This window comes from Scardinius erythrophthalmus (genome assembly GCF_964197995.2).
Source record: "Scardinius erythrophthalmus genome assembly, chromosome: 13".
Classification (NCBI taxonomy): Eukaryota; Metazoa; Chordata; class Actinopteri; order Cypriniformes; family Leuciscidae; genus Scardinius; species Scardinius erythrophthalmus.
In genome coordinates this window covers 2,997,197-3,017,733 of record NC_138233.1, presented here as the reverse complement: position 1 = coordinate 3,017,733, position 20,537 = coordinate 2,997,197, and the positions used below count along the sequence as shown (strand labels likewise).

Genomic DNA, 20,537 nt, shown 5'->3' with positions numbered 1-20,537 from the left:
GACTTGTTTTTGAGAAATTTGCAGTACCATATTTTACCAGCAGAGGATTTGTATGATTCCTCAGCTGATTTAAAGGTCCCATTCCATGGATTATTTTATTATTTTATAATGTTTCCTGGGTGCCCTTATAATGTTAGTATGTTTTTTAGATCAAATATTGTTGTAATTTAGAAATAAAAGGCATATTTCATAGCCTGATTTCACCTGATTTGAACGCTCTGTTTGAAGGGGCGTGTCTGCTGTGAGACTTCAGTGTAAACGCCCTCTGCTGTGATTGGCTGACATGCTTGCATATGAAATATCTGGCATTACATGTGGAACTATCTGGAAAACTTTTACTATTACAGCTATTATACGTTTTTACTATTACAGCTATCGGGATTAACGAATCGTGAGAAGTTTTTTAAGTATTTAGATCTATTTCAATCACATAAAAGGTTGCAGTGATGATGAACATTGAGCAGATGACAGTCTGTTGATCGCGTGAAAAAAGATCTTATCATTGCAACGCAGTTTCTGCACTCACTAATGATTTCACCAATGCAAACATGAGGTATATAAATACAGTAAGAGATTCTGAGAGAAGCCTGCTTGATATTTGTGGCGAGCAGGACGAGGTCGAGGGCCGTGGGAGGACGGCGCGAGATCGGTGGCGTAATTGTGATGAGCTACACCTGTGAGACGCACCGGTCTCGCATCTCTCACGGAGGAGCGGAGGCATAAAGGAGGAGCGACGACAGTGAAGAGCGAGAGAGGACAGGCCTGTGTTTTAGTTCATGTTTTGTTTCTGTTTGTGTTGCCAGCAGTCGTCCGTGAGGGGCTGCTGGCTTTTACTTTCATTTTTGTATTTGTGGATTTATTTATTAAAATATGTTGAATGTTCGCCGGTTCCCGCCTCCTTCTTCCCGTACCAACAAACCCCGTTACATTGGTGCCGAAACCCGGGAAGAGGGAGGGACACGCTGTCGGAGAGCCCTCGCTGCTGGGAGGAATCGCGGTGCTGAGGAGGTCGGGCAGCACGAGGGAGCGTCGGCCGCCGATTGCTGCCCGAGGCGATGGTGCTGGATCGAAAGAAGATCAGGTGGGACGGAGAGCTCGCTGCCGTGCTCCTGGGTCGAGGAGGGGTGGCTGCCGTCCGAGAGGGAGCGGAGGAGTCGCTCCCGTTCGCCGTGGGCCGGAGCCTGTTGCCGTCGGCCATGATGGGGGCGGAGCAGGGAACGGGAGGCTCGCTGCCGGCTGCCCTCGACCGGAGGAGCCATCGCCGTCCGCCAGGAGGCGGAGGAGCGTCGAGCCGTCCCCCAACGGATGTCCAGTACCATCGCATGGCACCGCGAGTGACTCTCAGCTGGTTGAGGACCGAGCGGCAGTGTGTCCGGGAACCGGATCAAGAATTTTTTTTTTTTTTTTTTCCTCTCTCCCCTCTCTCGTCTCTGTCGCTCCTCATGCTTCCGTCTCCTGTACTCTCGCCTCGTCTGTCCATACCCCCAGGTACCGCAGCCGCCGTGATCGGTCCCCCCGGGGAGGGGGGGAGGGGGAGTAGGCGCAGCCTCGGTGGTACCCCCCGGCCTGCGAGGGGCGATGGGGGTATGTGGCGAGCAGGACGAGGTCGAGGGCCGTGGGAGGACGGCGCGAGATCGGTGGCGTAATTGTGATGAGCTACACCTGTGAGACGCACCGGTCTCGCATCTCTCACGGAGGAGCGGAGGCATAAAGGAGGAGCGACGACAGTGAAGAGCGAGAGAGGACAGGCCTGTGTTTTAGTTCATGTTTTGTTTCTGTTTGTGTTGCCAGCAGTCGTCCGTGAGGGGCTGCTGGCTTTTACTTTCATTTTTGTATTTGTGGATTTATTTATTAAAATATGTTGAATGTTCGCCGGTTCCCGCCTCCTTCTTCCCGTACCAACAAACCCCGTTACAATATTATCCCAGGTTAGAAAAACAGTCCGTGGTGAAATGGACAGAGCAAACTAACAACTTCGAATTAAACTTTTGCGGTATCCGATTATAGATAAACATCAACCGTCTGTTGACATTTCGCCATCAATACGCCTGTATTCCTGTGGGCGGAGGATAGTCAAAACACGGTTTTAATGATGTCATTAAAGAAGGAAGTAGAGGGGTGTAGTCCAATCCAGCCGTTCAATGTAGGCGACTTCTGTTAAATAAAATATCTCGCTTGGCATTGAACTTTGAGCTTTATAATTTTACAGATATTATTTATACTCTAACAACAACATTGCACACTAACTAAAGTTTGAAACATGGGATCACGAAGAACGGGACCTTTAAAGGGATAGTTCACCCAAAAATGAAAATTCTGTCATTTACTCGCCCTCAAGTTGTTCTAAACCTGTATGAATTTCTGTCTTTCTTTCGGTATCCAAACAGTTGATGGGCCCCATGTTTTTTTCCCCATAGGTTCAGAACAACTTGAGCGTGAGTAAATGATGAGAGCATTTTCATATTTGCCCAGGACCTAAAATTAACTCTCGCCTAGTGCCAAATCTGAGTAACCCTAACCCAAACCTAGACGCTGTGTTTTGTGCGCGCACAAATCCGAAGCCGCGTCTCAGACAGCGCGCAGATACTAAACTGAACTCTCTTTCACGTCTACTTGCACTTGAGTGGACAAATTCACACAAAATTGTTAAAAAATAGCGAATATCCTAGTAAACGTAGTCAGTTATGTCTTAAGTGAACATAAACAGTTGACAAAGTAAACGCATATGTATCAGTATATTAGATCGGTGCATTCGCTCTTAAAGGGACAGCAGCCTAATATTCCTGCTAATATTCCTGCTAATATTCCTGCTAATATTCCTGCTAATATTCCTGCTAATATTCCCGCTCATATTCCTGCTGTCTGTGTTTCTAATGTTAATCAAACAACAAAAGAACAAAGAAATATCACTCATTGCTCTTGACTGAATAACTGTTGTAACTTTAATAAGGATTAATTAATAAGGATGTTTAATTTATACAGTGAAGACTTTGCAGTGTTATTTTATATTTGCTTGCTTTATAAAATTTCTGTTCCTGAAAAACCTGAAAAGCACTGTTTATTTCATTTGTGTAATTGTTATATTTCATTTATTTGTGCTTTTGCTTGTAATTAGATTTTTATTTTTATTACTGACTGTTTACTTGTCTTTAATATTGTTTTTAAATAATATTAGTTAGGCTAGTAGTTTTTGCTGTGGTATCGAAATTGGAATAGAGAATTATGAATTTTCACAGGTAGCTCAAATGTTGGTGTCATATTTTTCCATAAACAGTTTCATGGCAGGTAAAAAAATATTTTTAGATTTTAGATCCTGTCAAAGTCACCGGCCATTGACAGGAGTGGCATAAAGTTAGTTTTAGTGTCTGAGTATGCCTATTGTTTGATATATATATATATATATATATATATATATATATATATATATATATATATATATATATATATATATATATATTAAGAAAGCTGATATCTTTAGAAAGAGAAATCATCTTTTGAACAAAGTGAAGACTGCAGTCTGGAGGACTGATAATGTTGTGAGGTTCAGAAATATAAAGCACTTTATTTACCTCAGACTCAGCAAATACTGTTAAGTGTTAATTATTCACCAACACCATCGAAGGCTGAGTGTGTGTGTGACTAAGTAACCATAATATTTTATTGGAGTGGCTTTTATCGAATAATTTGAAGTATTTTAATGCACGAGGCGACGGCTTTCTCCTGACGTTAATAATGTGTAATTACGGCAAATAGTTCTTGTGCTCAGTGAATAAATAAATAAATAAATACAAGATTGACTATTTTAACCAGTGTTTATATTTAGAACTAATGCTGTTGTATTCACTCCGCTTGTTTGCTGTGTTCGTGTTGCTGTTACTGTGTTGTTTTCCACTGGTTTCTGTTCACATCCGGTATAATCAGTCACCTGATCTAATCAAACGTTCCTTTGGGCATCAGATCGTGTCTCCAAACTCAATCACACGCGCCGTCGAGGCTTTTCTGCCCTCATAAAACTACAGTCACCTGTCCTGAAACTGCCATCGACTTCAATTGAGTTGATCTTCAACCCTGCATGTAAAGCAAAGGTTTATTGAGGCCTTGTTTTGATCGTCTTCACTCCGACCTGATGTTGAAGGTACATGACGTCTTTAGCGGATATTAAAGCTGTTCTTCAGATTCAGTGACAGGATGAAATGAAAGCATTGCTCGTGATGATGGAGAGATTGAGAGTTATACTTTGCAAACACATCATGCTCATAACTAGGTGTTTTATTGTATAAGCCCATGCACTTTTATGTCCCACATTTGACAATATTTCAACATTACATCATTTATTTTCAAATGCTTTGCATGATTTTCTTCATCCCTGAACAACATTTTCAATGACATTTTTGATTCTATAAAATGATACACTATAATAATATATCTATTTTTAAAAAACTAATAGCTAATAATCTAGCTATTTCAATATTTATTGTGTCATTATTTTCACAAATTATGTCTGTTTCCCTCATTACTAACAGTTTCCCCCTTTATAAACTTTAGTCTTGGTTAATGAAGAGTTTGAGATGAAATATGGAACGTGATGTGTGAAGACAACGAAGAAAAATAAAGGTAAATATCACTTTTTTTATTGTTTAATATGTATTTTTATTGTGCATAATTTTTAACCAATGCAAAAGATGCAAATATTGTTTAATTGCGTGCATTTAGGAGACATAATGTATAAAATGCTTGCTATGAAGTTAGTCGTAGCAAGATTGGGCTTTAAAATTAAATTTCCACTTTTGAAAATGTTCAGAAAAAAAGATGATGTTTATTTATTGTATTCATTATTAAATATTGTTTAATCGGAATGATGGATTTTGTTAGTAGAAAAATGTAATGTGTTTCAGAAAAAATGAAAATTTCAGGATGTTCAGAAAAGAAGATAAAAAAAAGCTATTAATTTATTATATAATTTTATTTTTGTTATTATTATTAAATATTGTTTAATCGTAATGATGGATATTATTAGTAGAAAATGAAAAGTGTGTTTTCAGTGTGTTTACAGAAACACACATCAGTTTCAGTAAAAGCCAAATTGAATCAACACCAGATCAAACATCCTTCTTTCTCTCCGTCTGTTTCTCCTCCGTCTGTTTCTCTCGCTCTTTCGTTTTCTCTCTCTCTCTCTCCCGTTTCTCCGGCTCTCAGACGCTGTAAGTCATGAGAGGATCAGAGTTCATGTTAATCATTGATCCGAGGTCCGTCTTCCTGCACTCCGAGATCTCCAGTGTTTACGCACGGATCTCAATGCGCTTCACCTTTTCTTTCCCCAATGATGCCTTTCTCCAGTTTTCCGGTTGCATTCATGCTCCGATAGTTTCCTCAGGATGCTGCGAGTCTCATCCGTGTGTCTCTCTTTAATCCCAGCGCTGGTTTTATGTGGTTTGGATTATAAAGCATCCAAGCTGTGGCTCCAGCCTTTGAACGAGACGTTCCTGCAGACGGGAACGTTTCCCAGCGAGTTTCTCTTGGGCGTCGGGACCTCTGCGTTCCCGACTGAAGGCTCCTGGGATGCGGATGGGAAGGGTGAGTCCGTGTGGGATCGTTTCACACATCATCCCCGCACCAGTGACAGTTATCTCCGATGGGAAGAGGATTTGAAATCAGTTCAGTATTTGGGAGTGAAGTCCTACTCCTTTTCTCTCTCCTGGACTCGTCTTTTCCCGAATGGAGACGCCACGGAGAATCCCAACCCGGCTGGAGTGGAACATTACCGGCGTTTGATCAGCAGGTTAAAGGAGCTTGGGGTTGAGCCTGTGGTGACTCTGTTCCACTGGGATTTTCCGCAGGTCCTGCAGGAGCGACTGGGAGGCTGGTTGAACGGGAGCATGGCGGACGTTTTCGCCGATTACGCCTCGTTTTGTTTCCGGACGTTCGGCGGGGAGATCCGCTACTGGATCACGATGCATAACCCGTTCCTCCTGGCCGTTCAGGGATACGGGACGGGGGCTCACGCTCCAGGGGTCGCTGGGGGTCACGCCGACCCCTTCATCGCGGCACACAACCTCATCAGGGTGAGTTCAGGGTCAGAGGTCAGAGGTCACCCCGGCTGTGGGAAACCGAGCTGTGTGTCACGAGACGGTTGGGAGCCTCCGATAGCCACAAGTGTGGGATACAGCAGTGTTACAAATATCACATTTCAATCCAAATTCAATATGGCTAATGTTATTTATTTTGCATGAAGAAGATAAAGCCGCTTTATTTATGTGTTTTTGTTGTTGTTGTTTTTTACAGCCTACAGAGGACATGCATTAATTTCTCTGATAATTTTAACATTTAACCAAATCTTTTTTTATGGGCAAAAATCTTAAAGCAAGTGCACATACACACACACACACTCACTCACATATTCACAGACACACACTCACTCACTCACACACACTCACTCTCTCACACACTCACACACACACTCTCTCTCTCTCACACACACACACACACACACACACACACACACACACACACACACTCACTCACTCACTCACTCACTCACTCACATATTCACAGACACACACTCACTCACTCACTCACACACACTCACTCTCTCACACACACACTCCCTCTCTCTCACACACACACTCACTCACTCACTCACTTACATATTCACACAGACACACACACACACACTCACTCACTTACATATTCACACAGACACACACACAAACACACACACACACACACGCACACACAAACTCACTCACTCACTCGTTCACACACACAGACACACACTCACTCACATACTCTCACATACACACTCACACACACACAATTACACTCACTCACACACACACACACAGACACTCGTGCACACACACACACACAAACACACAAACACACACTCACTCACTCACACACACAGACACTCTCACTCACTCACACACACAGACACTCACACACACAGACACTCTCACACACACACACACTCACACCAGTGTTAATTTCGTTGACGAATAATTTTCGTCATTATTTTCGTCAACGACATTTTTTCAAAGACGAAAACGAGACGATAACTAAATAAAAACTAGTTTTGAATGACAAAAACTATGACGAAAATCTATTGACATTTTCGTCAACGAATAAAAACTAGACGAAAATGTTAGATAGTGACGATTTGGAAAGCTATCCGGTCTGATGTCCTGCGTTTGTGGTAGATGCGCACATTTGTTCTGTGACGTGCTGATCTTCCCAGCGGCACACTAGTTGGCATGTCTCATCAAACGTTAAAACATGTAAACGTCTTGGAGAATGAGTAGAGCAGACATGTAGATCTGAATAAGAGTGACGACGCAAAAAATAGCTATATATTCGGTACGGTTTTCTGTGCGCACACACCCGACCCGAAGCGTGCAGCCATTCACAGACACCTATACAGCGCGCGAGTATGGAATTGAGCTCTCTTTTGTTTCTGAATCGACAAATACACACAACATTATGTCTAAATGTCCGTTTTGGAGAGTATTCACGTAAATAATGTGGGTTATGTCTTAAACAGTTGTGAATGTATCATATGTGCATCAGTGCAATTGGATCCGCATGTCATCAGACATGATCCGATGTCTTAAAGTGACAGTTGGTAATAAATAATGCGGTCTGTGTCCTTAATATTGATCAAGCAACAAAAGAAAAAGAGAAAAGCATTCACTGCTCGTTAATAGCTTTAAAATAAGGATTAATTATATTTAATTCATACAAATAAATATGTCTGTTTGAAAGAATAGAGAATGTATACAAGTTATAAAGAATTCATATAGGCTATCATTCATTGAAAAGAAGACTGTGTTTAGGAAAAGTGTTTTTATTTCATTTTAAGACATTTTTTAAGTTACAGTAGTTAAATCTGTATCTGTATTGCACGTTCAAACTTTAAAATCATTCATATTAGCAGGTTAATGTTTTCTCCGGGAGTATATGGGTTTGTAAATTTTAGAGAAATTCTAAATTAATGCATTTCAATTTAAACCCATTATATTTTAAATCAAAATTTGCTGTCAAAATTAACACTGATGTGAGATTATCTTTTGTGAAAAAGCTACAGTCAGTGTTTTTGACATTAAGAATAAAATAAAATACATGTTTTGTATTACAGCCGTTAAATCTGTGTATGTAGGCCCTATTGCATATTCAAACCTTAATACCATTCCATAACAGACTGATGGAAACATTTAGTCAGGTCAACTGTCGACTAGATTTAGTCGACTAAAATCTGCTAATATTTGTTCTACTAAAACAAAACTAGACTAAGACTAAAAGACTTAAGACTAGACTAAGACTAAAACTCTTATGATATTTAGTCGACTAAAACTAGACTAAGACTAAAAGATTTTAGATGACTAAAATGTGACTAAAACTAAATGGTGTGTTATTCAAAAGACTAAGACTAAGACTAAATCAGAATTTGCTGTCAAAATTAACACTGACTCACACACACTCTCACACACACTCAATCACACACACACACACACACACACACACACACACACACACACACACACACACACACACACACACACACACACACACACTCAGACACTCACATACTCATCAGGTTGAGTTTGAGGTCAGAGGTCACGCTCGTTCTTCACCTCAGCTGTGAGAGATGATGAGATCTTCTCTGAGAAACAGAGCTGTGTGTCTCCAGACGTCAGCCAGATGTTTCAATATTTCTGTTAGAAATGTCCTGGTCACATTTCAGCCCAAAATTAATACGGGTCTTTTTTTTTGCATGAAGATAAAGCCACTTTATTATTATTTATATTGTTTTGCATTGACATTATTATTGCATGGAAATTAAGCCCATTTTATGTAATTTCCTCTTTATTTAAATATGTATAACTGTAATGTCAAGATTTGTTAAAGGATTTAAAAAAAAAATCAAAAGTGATTTAAAATTTGATTGAAGATTTTTTTCTCCTTTATTTATTTAAAGCCTGCAGAGTTTACAGCATTATTTCTCTGATCATTTTAATATTTAACAAGTCCATTTTTTGGGCAAAAATCTCAAAGCAAGTACTCACACACACTCACTCACACACACACACACACACACACACACACACACACACACACACACACACACACACACACACACACACTGCATTTTTACATTTTCAAAACAACTCATCCTGTGTGATTTATAAGCCTTTTGAAAAGTGGGGACTGCTGGCTGGTCCCCACAATGGAGGTGATCTCAGGTTCTACTATTCTTATGGGGACATTTGGTCCCCACAATGTAATATAAACAAGGGCACACACACACACACACACACACACACACACACACACACTCACTCACTCACTCACACACACACACACACACTCACTCACTCACTCACTCACTCACTCACTCACTCACACACACACACACACACACACACACACACACACACACACACACACACACACACACACACACACTCACTCACTCACTCACTCACTCACTCACACACACACACACACACACACACACACACACACACACACACACACACATATTGGAAGCCATGCAGGGTTTTTTGTCATTTTCTCGGATGATTATCAAAATCTACAATATCAGTTTTTCAGGCGTTGTGTACCGTCAGGTAACTTATGCATTTTATTTCTGTGTTCTTACTTGCAAGCTCTTTAAAATGAACATACAAAATGTGTTAAATAGTGTAATGTAGAGATGAACTGTTATGCATTAAGTGATTGTTATCTCTAAATATCTACATATCTCTACATATGTGGTGATTCTCCTCAGATCTGACCGGTAGAAATATGTTTTAACTGCGTAAGGTCATGAATTGTGGAGAACATGACTGATCTGTGCAGTGATGATGGTGTCGTGTGTCTGCAGGCTCATGCTAAAGCGTGGCACGTCTACGACCAGCACTTCAGACCTCATCAGAACGGTAAGGTCTCCATCACTCTCGGCTCTCATTGGGTGGAGCCTCATCAAGGCAAGGCCTCGCCAGCCAATCTGGAGCTCTGTCAGAAGTCCATGGAGGCTGTGATTGGCTGGTTCGCAGAGCCCATATATGGAAGTGGAGATTACCCAGAGTCCCTGAAGGTCTCGAACCGCGGCGCCATCCCAGAGTTCACTCCACAGCAGAAGCTCTCAGTAAAGGGAACCGCTGACTTCTTCTCTCTGGCCTTCGAGCGGGAGACCCTGCGGGTGGCCCAAGGACTGGCCCTGTTCGGGCAGACGCTGACCCTTGACCTCAGGAGTGTGCTGGTGTGGGTTCGGCACATGTACGGTGACCCGCAGGTGCTGGTGGCCGAGAACGGGTGGTTCTCTGACGCTTCTGTCGGAGTCGAGGACACAGTGGCCATTTATATGATGAAGAAGTTCATCATGCAAGTCATGCAAGGTGTGTGTGTGTGTGTGTGTGTGTGTGTGTGTGTTTTAAACCCTGTTCACACCTGGTATTGACATGCATTGTAAATGCATCTCACGTGAAATTGTAAAATTTAATTTGGGATTCGCAAAAAGCTATTTCATTCATTCATTTATTCATTCTAAACGCAAAAAACACATTTATTTGTTTCTAAATAATTATTTATTTATAATAAATAAACTGCATTTACTTATTTTTAATAAATACATAAGTATACAAGTATATATAATTTTTTTCTTAATGTTTGTTTTCCCTTTTTTAATTAAATATTTATTAATAAAAAATGTATGTATACAATATAAACAATTTATTTATACATATTACATTTATTTATAATATATACATGCATAAAAAGTATTTTAGTTATAATTAAATGTATTAATTTATAATAAATAAACAAAATGTATTTAATTATATTTAATAAATGCATAAATAAAAAGTATATATTTATAAATTATTTAATATCTAAATATATTTATTTTACATTCATTTCTTTTAATTATTTATACATTATTAATAAATGCATACATTCCCTTTATTTCTTCATTTATTTTTTTATAAATTGTATTTATAGTAGCTATATAGAAGAAATATTTCATGACAAATCCTCATTTGATCATTAATGTTGTCTCCGTGTTTTATGATTTTGAAAGATGAGGTGAAATTTAAATCTGCTAAATGAACAAATGGATCACAATACATCTCCACAACACACCGGGTAATGATTGAAACATAGATGCGTTTATCTAATCTTTATATACTCAGCACTGTAAAAATGCTGAATATGACATACTTATATATGACAAGAAGAACCTTGAGATCAACAACTCAAAATTTGCTTTATTTTTAAAACTTAAAAAATAAATAAATTGGTAATACTTTATTGTAAGGTGTCATGGTTACAGTGTAATTATATATATATAAGAACTGAGTAGTATTAAGCAACTACATGCACTTACTATAGGGTTAGGGTTTGGTTTAGGGTTAGTTGCATGTAATTATGTATAATTGTTAGTTATTACTATAGTAACTACATGTAACATGTAACAATGACACTGTAAAATAAAGTATTACCAATTTTTTTTTTTTTTTTTAAGTTTTAAAAATTGTAAGCAAATTTTGAGTTGTTGAACCAAATTAAAAAAAAATCAATAAATTGGCAACACATTTTTTTTTACAGCGTCATTGTTACATAATAATGTAGTTACTATAGTAATAACTATAAATTATACATAATTACATGCATCTAACCCTAAACCAAACCCTAATCCTTGTAGTAAGTACATGTACTGTAGTTACTTAATATTACTCAGTTCTTATATATATACAGTTTGCTACACTGTAACAATGACACCTTAAAATAAAGTTTAACCAAACTTCTAAAAAACTTAAAACACATTTCTTTGCCACGGCCTATTCTTCCTTTTCATGATCATTTTTAGTACTTTTATTCTTGCACTCTTTTGTCTATCTCACTGAGATGATGTAAAGCACATCGGTCAGCATGTGTTGTTTTAATAGTGCTATACAAGTAAAAGTGACATTGACTTATATGACATACGGAAGGCGCTATCTTTGCGTGTGTGTTCCCTCAGCCGTGTCCGTGGACGGAGTGAGTGTGTTCGGATACACCGCCTGGAGTCTTGTGGACGGTTTCGAGTGGAATCACGGATACAGCATGAGGAGGGGATTGTTCTACGTCGACTTCAGTCAAGCCGAGCGCCACCGGGTCCCGAAGACCAGCGCGCACTTCTACAGACGACTAGTGCGGGACAACGGGTTCCCGGACGACAGCATCGAGGGCCGGTTCCCCTGCGACTTCCAGTTCGGTGTGTCGGAATCAGTATTACAGGTGATTTTGCATTGATTTAAAGGGTTAGTTCACCCAAAAATGAAGATTCTGTCAGTAATCACTCTCCCTCATGTTGTTCAACCCCGTCAGACCTTCGTTCATCTTCAGAACACAAATGAAGATATTTCTGATGAAATCTGAGAGCTGTCTCACTCCTCCATAGGCTTCTAGATAATCGAGATCTGCCGGCCCAGAAAAGTTAGTAAAGACATCGTTAAAATAGTCCAAGTGACTACATTGGCTCAACATTAAGTTTTCAAGCGACGAAAATACTTTTTGTGCGCAAAACAAACAAACAAAAATAACAACTTAGTTGTTTCTCTGAGTGAGTTCACGTAGTGTAACAGCAGCGCTTCTGGTTTGTACGTCAGAACGGAGGCTCACTATTGGCTGACGCTGGTCATGTGATGCTGACCAATAGTGAGCCTCCGTTCTGGCGTACAGAAGCGTTGCTGTTACACTACGTGAACTCACTCAGAGGAACACAGAAGAAAATGTAGAGTGGAATAAAGTCATTATTTTTGTTTTTGTTTTGCGCACAAAAAGTATTTTCGTCGCTTGATAAACTTAAGGTTGAGCCACTGTAGTCACTTGGACTATTTTAACAATGTCTTTACTAACTTTTCTGGGATGGCAGATCTCCATTACCCAGAAGCCTATGGAGGAGTGAGACCGCTCTCAGATTTAATATATTGGGTGATAATTTTGCACAACAAGTGATTTATAAGGTATTTTTTGTAGGCCGGACATTTTTGACCGGGAACACCACAAGTGTGACAATGTGCCATTTTGTACAAAATAAAAGTTTTTCAAAACAAAATTCCTGGTGAAAAATTAAAGTCGACTAGTGTGATCAACAGTGCCAATTTTCTTCAGATTTTATTGAATATTTCCAAAATTATTCAAAAATAATGTTTTACTCAAAAAATTAGATATTAATTGTAATATTTTTAATTTGTGTTCTGAAGATGAACGAAAGTCTGACGGGGTTGGAAGAACATGAGGGAGAGTAATCACTGACAGAATCTTTAAAATCTTTTTAAACTAACCCTTTAAAATTTTGAAAACTCTTTACTTTGTCAAAATGTCTGTCTTGGCGAGTATTTACATAATGAAATGGAATTAACAGTTGGGAAAGAAATCGGATGCATATCATTATATTAGAGCCATGCATTCGGTCTTAAAGCCTAAAGCCTAATACCTGCCGCTGTCTGTCATTAACGTTCAGCACCACACACCACACTCTCTGCTCTCGACTGAATAACTTTAGTAGGTTTAATAAGAATCAATGGACATTTGATTAATACAGGAAAGACTATGCAGTGTTTTAAACTTTACCTCAGGATTTAATGACTATTTTGATTACAGATTTTTTAATGCAATAAATGGTGCATATAGATAAATCCATAGGCTTTTTCCAGTCTGGATGCCAATCTCAAAATTGGGAAGAACGTGTATAAGATCGTGATATGAAATTTTGGGGAGACCGCCCACCCCTACTTGTACTATTTACATTTATACATTTTATCCAAAGTGACTTACATTGCATTTCATGCAATGCATTCTTATCAGTTCTTGCTTTCCCTGGGAATCGATCCCATGACCTTGGCGTTGCAATCGCCAGCGCTCTACTGTTTGAGCTACAGGAATGCAGTTTTATGTATACTGTATGTGTACTGTACGTTTGATATTAATGTGTTCTCCCAGGTTCATCTGCACCCGTTCTCGCCCCAGTTCACGGATCCGCACCTGTACCGCTGGAACTACTCCGGCGACGGCGCTCTCAAACCCGTGACGGGGGTCGAGCTTCACAACCGGGCCGCCCAGTGCACTGACTTCCTCTACATCCAGCGGCACCTGTTTCTCCTCGGGGTCACGGGGTCGTCACACTACCGCTTCGCCCTGGACTGGACCCAGCTCATGCCCAGCGCCGACCCGTTGTCTGTGGACGCGGAGAAGGTTCGGTTCTACAGGTGTGTGTTGAGCGAGCTCATCCGTAGAGGAATCCAGCCGGTCGTGACGCTGTATCATCCCAGCAACCGGTCGCATTCGCTGGGAATGCCTGAAACGCTACATGCTAACGGCGGATGGAGGAACCACAGCGCCGTCGAGGCCTTCGTTAACTACGCTACGTTCTGTTACCAGGAATTCGGTGTGTTTGTACCGACGTGGATCACTATTAATGAGCCGAACCGGCTAACGGAAGCGTACGGCGGGACGGCGGAGGACAGGCGGATGGTAGCGCGTCACTTGCTTCTAGCACACGCTAAAGCGTGGCGCGTTTACGATACACGGTTTCGCCACCAGCAGGGGGCGACGGTTAGTTTCGCGCTTCATGCTGATTGGGTAGAACCAGCCAATCCGTTCGTGGAATCGCATGAAGCTGCACGGCAGGATTTTTTGTCGTTCGAGCTAGCCCGTTTTCTCGACCCCTTGTTTGAGGGGCGTGGCAACGCTCTGATTGGCTTCACCGACGACGAGAGGGAGGAGCTTAAAGGAGCGCTGGATTTCATCGCTCTGAATCACTTCACGACACATCTGGTGTCACCGTTACACAAACCTTCACCACGAAACCCAAACCCAGCCAATCCGGCGACCCAGGACCACGGCTACCTGCTGATGACCGACGTCACCTGGCCGAAGTCACCCCGGGGACAGGCGCTCGTGCCCTGGGGTCTCCGCAGGGTGCTGGGATGGGTGAAGGATCGCTATAGCGACGGCCTGCCCATCATCATCACAGCATCAGGGGTGGATGATCAAGCATCCCATAATGACCAGCTGAGACAACGCTATATCAGGGACTACCTGCAGGAGGCGCTGAAAGGTGAGCTGAATCTGAATATAATGATTGAGGAGTTTCAGAAGCACACTTTTGGCTGTTTTTTAATTATCATTATTTTTATTTTGTTATTTATTATATTTTATTTAATCATTACTTTAATTTTATTTTTTATTTGTAGTTTATTTTCTTATTTTTTTTAACATTGATTTATCACTAGTTTATTTTATTGTATCATCATTCTTTGTTTATTTTTATTTTTATCTTATTTTTAGTGTGTTTTATTTTAACATTATTATCACTATTTTAGTTTATTTATTTTTACTTTTATTTTTATTTTATTTATTTATTTAATTTTTTTTGGTTTATTTTTTGTGTGTATTTTATTATTTTATTATCATTATTTTATTATTTTTATTTTTTAATCATATATTATTTTTAGTTTATTTTTAATATTCTTGGTGATCAGATTTATCGCATGTTGCATGACCATTAACCGAAATCATGTCTTGTTAAATTATTTAAAATATTAACTAAATCATAAGTTTAATATATTTAATTTTTTCATTCCTTAAACCAAATCAACCAGTTTTAAATCAGAAAAATACAATCATATAAAAAAATGTAGGTCAAGCCTCTGATATTTTGGCCATCATGACAATATGAGGTGTTGCCTGAGCAAACATCACTAATGAGCTGTGATTATGAAACATGTTCCTATTATATAATAACAGCATCAGAGATTAGCCGTATTGCAGAATGCTAGAGCTGTTATCTAGTGTTATCTGTTCTAACACAAGAACACAGCGTAATCAGCCTCTTCCTCTGAGGTTCGACACCATGGGGTCAAAGGTCATCCTGCTGTTTATGAGTGACCTTTGAGATGGACACACAGGGTCACATGGACATCATGAGGAGACTGTCTGATCCTTGAGCCCAATGAGGGTTTTTACAGTGTTTGTGCGGATGTGAGTCAGAGAGTCGCTTCCTCTCGTGTGTGTGTGTGTGTGTGTGTGTGTGTGTGTGTGTGTCCTGACAGAGTAGTCCATGTGATTAATCTGTGAGCTTAATCTGTGTCCTGTTTTTACCTGTGTACACATTTGAGAAACAGTGCAGTGTGTGTTATATCTGGGTTTCCCAGTGCTGTTCATGAACCCTGGCTGATAATTCATAAAATGGTAAATAAAAAATAAACTGTGGCGATCGGCACGAGGCCGGTGGTGTGACTGACGACGAGCGACTCCTGCGCGACGCACCGGTCTCGTGTCTCTCACGGAGGAGCGGCGGCAGTGAAGAGAGAGAGAGGACCAGGCCTGGACTTATGCTGTGTTTGGTTTATGTTTTATTATATCGTCCGTGAGGGGGTGCCGTCTGTACTTTAATTTTGTTGTTTGTTTATTTTATGATTATTAAAGTGTTTGAACGTTCGCTGGTTCCCGCTTCCTCCTTCCCCATAACAACTATAAATAAAATAAATTTTTTAAATCCAAAAATTAATTAATTAAATTTGATTAGACTACAAACCCAGAAGGCGCACATGCGACGTCATACCTTTTCTCTCAATGAATGAAGCTAACTTTACTGAAGCTAACGTCTGTCATTTTTTTCTATAGTCTTACCTTATAATCGTAACGTTACGCCGTCATGCCTGAGTGTTTCAACGGATCTTGTGACGTACATAGTGCGAGGCGAGAGATGTAGTTCATTGAGCGATTTTCACATAAAACTAAACGTTACTCTTCTGTTTTATGACAAACTGCGACTTTCTTGACTTTCATAATTACCTTTTAAATTGACAAACATCATATGTGTAGTTCAGGGCACAGTTCAGACGGAATAAAAAGATAAGTTATCTCTCGCCATTGACTTCCATACATATTTTTTCCGAAGTAAGGTCCCATGAGGCGGAAGCGGAGGGGCGGGACTTAGGCTCTCTATAAGGCCATCTAGAGGTCGGCTAGAGGTCGGCAAAGACGCCCAATGTAGGATATTTTAAATTTAAGTGGAAAGAATGTAAGGAATGTGCTTCAATTATTATTTATTTATTATTTATTGATCAAATCTAGTAATTTAAAGGTAAATCAAATTAAAAATAACAAAAAAAAAATTATTCTCAAAATAAAATTAAATAAGCTTTCAGGACAAAAAAAAATAAAATAAAGATTAAGTCTAATTTTAGGGCTTCTGGTTATTTTGACCAGCGAAGGGAAAGATTTGCTACAAAGTGCGAGGAAAGGATGAAGGTTAAAAATCTAATATCTCCAGATTGGCTGTAAACCGACAAACATGATACACTTTAAAACACACACACATGTAAGTAAAGACCTGAACATTACCTGTGTTAACATGAGCCGTGTGCGATTTTTTTTTTTGATTGCCTGTATGTCCACGTGACCATTAACCGAAATCAGAATCATGAACTACATAAATATAGAATTGTGAATGCATTGATAAATTATTGAAATATTTACTTATTTAAATATGATTGTAAATATTATTGTTAACTCAAAGTTGCATGCAAACTACTTTGTTGCATAGCAATATGAGCTCTAGTACTAGTGTCAACTCACCTCTCTCAGTTCAGTTCAATTCAATTCAATTCAATTCAGTTCAATGTGTGCTTTATTGGCATGACAGTTATTTCAATGTATTGCCAAAGCATTTCCAATCATCATACATGGACATATACATACATACATACATACATACATACATAAAAAAATAAACAAGGTAAGTAGAAACTTACTTTTCAGAATTCTATGAACAATTTAGAATTCAGTGTGTGTGTGTGTGTGTGTGTGTGTGTGTGTGTGTGTGTGTGTGTGTGTGTGTGAGAGAGCGCATCACTGATTAGTCGACTGCTCTCTTTTTGTGACAGGCATCAGTATATCTTGCTCTTTTTCCACCTAATAAATGTTATAGTTGTATAAAGTGTTTATTGGAGAAATGAAATACAGTTTTTCAATGAGGAGGAAAATATGTTTATTAAATTATTTGATGGGAACAGCTAAACTTGCCATTTGGAAAGCAAGAAAGAGCAAAGGTCTACAACAGATCCTGAAAATCGAATCCACTTATTACAGACTCACGAATAATGTGGTTTTCTTTTGTGATGTATGGTGTTTTAATGAGGTACTATAGTACAAAATGATCAGCTCATTGTGAATTTTTAATTATAAAGTAATTATTTTTTTTATTATTATTTTTTAAAAACTGCCAGCAATGTAACATGATGTAAGGTTCATAGAATAATAAAGTGCTTGTTAAACCTCTCTCTCTCTTCCCTCCCCCCTCCCCATCTCTCTCTCTCTCTCTCTCTCTCTCTCTCTCTCTCTGTCCCTCTCTCTCTCTCTCTCTCTCTCTGTGTCCCTCTCTATCTCTCTCTGTCCCTCTCTCTCTCTCTCTCTCTCTCTCTCTGTGTCCCTCTCTATCTCTCTCTGTCCCTCTCTCTCTCTCTCTGTCCCCCTCTCTCTCTCTCTCTCTCTCTCTCTCTCTCTCTCTCTCTCTCTCTCTCTCTCTCTCTCTCCCTTTCTCTGTCTCTCTCTCTCCCTCAGCTCGTGAGTTGGACGGGGTCAATCTAAGAGGTTTTTATATCTGGAAGCTTCAGGATCATCACGATCTTCGGTTTGGTCTCTTCACCTCCGCCGCTCGTCACTCTCGACCCAAAGCGTCCGTCGACCTTTACCGTGACATCATCACCCGCCGCGGCTTTCCGTCCGCCGCTGACCTCCGACCTTTCACCTGCCAGGTCACGGTCAAGCGGACGACCTGTGAACTCTGCACACACATCGCAGAGAACAAACCGCTGCTGTTCTTCGGCGTGTGTGTGTCCGTCAGCGTGTCGATGCTCAGCGCGCTCATCATCATCTCTGTGGTGAGGAAGAGGAGGATGAGGAAGAAGAGAGCAGTTAACATCCGGCCGCAGAGACTCGCTGTCCCGCAGAGGTTCCCCATGATGAAGGTCGCACTCAGAACCGGGCGCTTACACTATTAAACCGGCTAAATGAGACAATTAAACACAGAACACATGCATAAACACACTGGGATCTAACCGCACACACTTCACCTCACACTTCCCTCGGGTCAGTTCAACCCGGAACTAGGACTTTTGTCACACTTGAACCACGAATACAACGGAAAAAAACGAATGGATGGATTTTAGGAGTTTTGTGGTTGAAATTTTAAAAAAGTAACAAATCCTTTTTTCGGACCCCCATAGGAATTAATGGAGTGCAAGGAATGCTTTAATACACATAGAAAAACCTAAAAATGCTAAAATTTTGCCCAAAAATTTTTTTTATAATGTGTGTCTGAAAGCATACTGAAGCGAACTGACTTTAGGAGCGGAACTAGACCCAGCGGAACAGCTCGTTTGCTCCAGATAGAGATATAAGGCCATCTAGAGCAGTGGTTCCCAATCCTGGTCCTGGGGACCCACAGCTCTGCACAGTTTGTATGTCTCCCTCATTTAACACACCTGATTCAGATCATCATCTCGTTAGGAAAGAGCTCTAATGAACTGAACTGGGTGTGTCAGATAAAGGAGACATATAAAATGTGCAGAGCTGTGGGTCCCCAGGATTGGGAACCACTGATCTAGAGGTCGGCAAAGACGCCCAATGTAGGATATTTTAAATTTAAGTGGAAAGAATGTAAGGAATGTGCTTCACTTATTATTTATTTATTATTTATTGATCAAATCTAGTGATTTAAAGGTAAATCAAATTAAAAATAACAAAAAAAAAATGTTTATTAAAAAATAGAAAAAAATTATTCTCAAAATAAAATGAAATAAGCTTTCAGGACAAAAAAATAAATAAAGATTAAGTCTAATTTTAGGGCTTCTGGTTATTTTGACCAGCGAAGGGAAAGATTTGCTACAAAGTGCGAGGAAAGGATGAAGGTTAAAAATCTAATATCTCCAGATTGGCTGTAAACCGACAAACATGATACACTTTAAAACACACACACATGTAAGTAAAGACCTGAACATTACCTGTGTTAACATGAGCCGTGTGCGATTAAAGCCCTGTAAACTTTGCACGCAAGGATACAAGAAAAGCACTTTTTAAATTGAAATTTACAGGAATTGTATCAGTATCACCAGAAGTTCATCTGGCTTCAATAGTAGTCTGAACTCAATGATGATGATTTAGACATTACACGGCTCAAATGGTGTATAGTTTTAGGGAATAATTAATGTAAGTGCTTTAACAAAAATACAAGAATCACATTTCTGTTTTAAACCCTCAAGAATGATTTCTTTATTTACATCCATTGTAAGTTCTCGAATGTTAAGCTATTGAACTGTCAGGAAGGATTGTGTTGTTGTTGTTTTGTGAGCAGAACTGTAATATTTCTGGAGGAACTGTATGATATCTGTCCAATAGGTGGCGCTGCTGCATCTGAAATCTCCTCACACTGGCTGGCATCAGTTCTAATGATTAATTGTTCACTTTTTTTGTACATTTTGATGGACTTTAAG

The 20,537-nt window shown here is 39.7% G+C and overlaps 1 protein-coding gene across 1 annotated transcript; it reads left to right on the top strand.

Annotated features, from left to right (window-relative positions):
* Positions 1 to 1,055: 1,055 nt before the first annotated feature.
* klb (klotho beta) lies at positions 1,056 to 19,046 on the top strand (the record flags this gene model as incomplete). The annotated part of the gene is made up of 6 exons (XM_081383473.1): positions 1,056 to 1,348; positions 5,366 to 6,062; positions 9,881 to 10,394; positions 12,017 to 12,273; positions 13,981 to 15,097; positions 18,607 to 19,046. 6 exons carry the CDS (start codon positions 1,056 to 1,058, stop codon positions 19,044 to 19,046), a joined length of 3,318 nt encoding a protein of 1,105 aa, XP_081239599.1.
* Between the last annotated feature and the right edge of the window lie 1,491 nt (positions 19,047 to 20,537).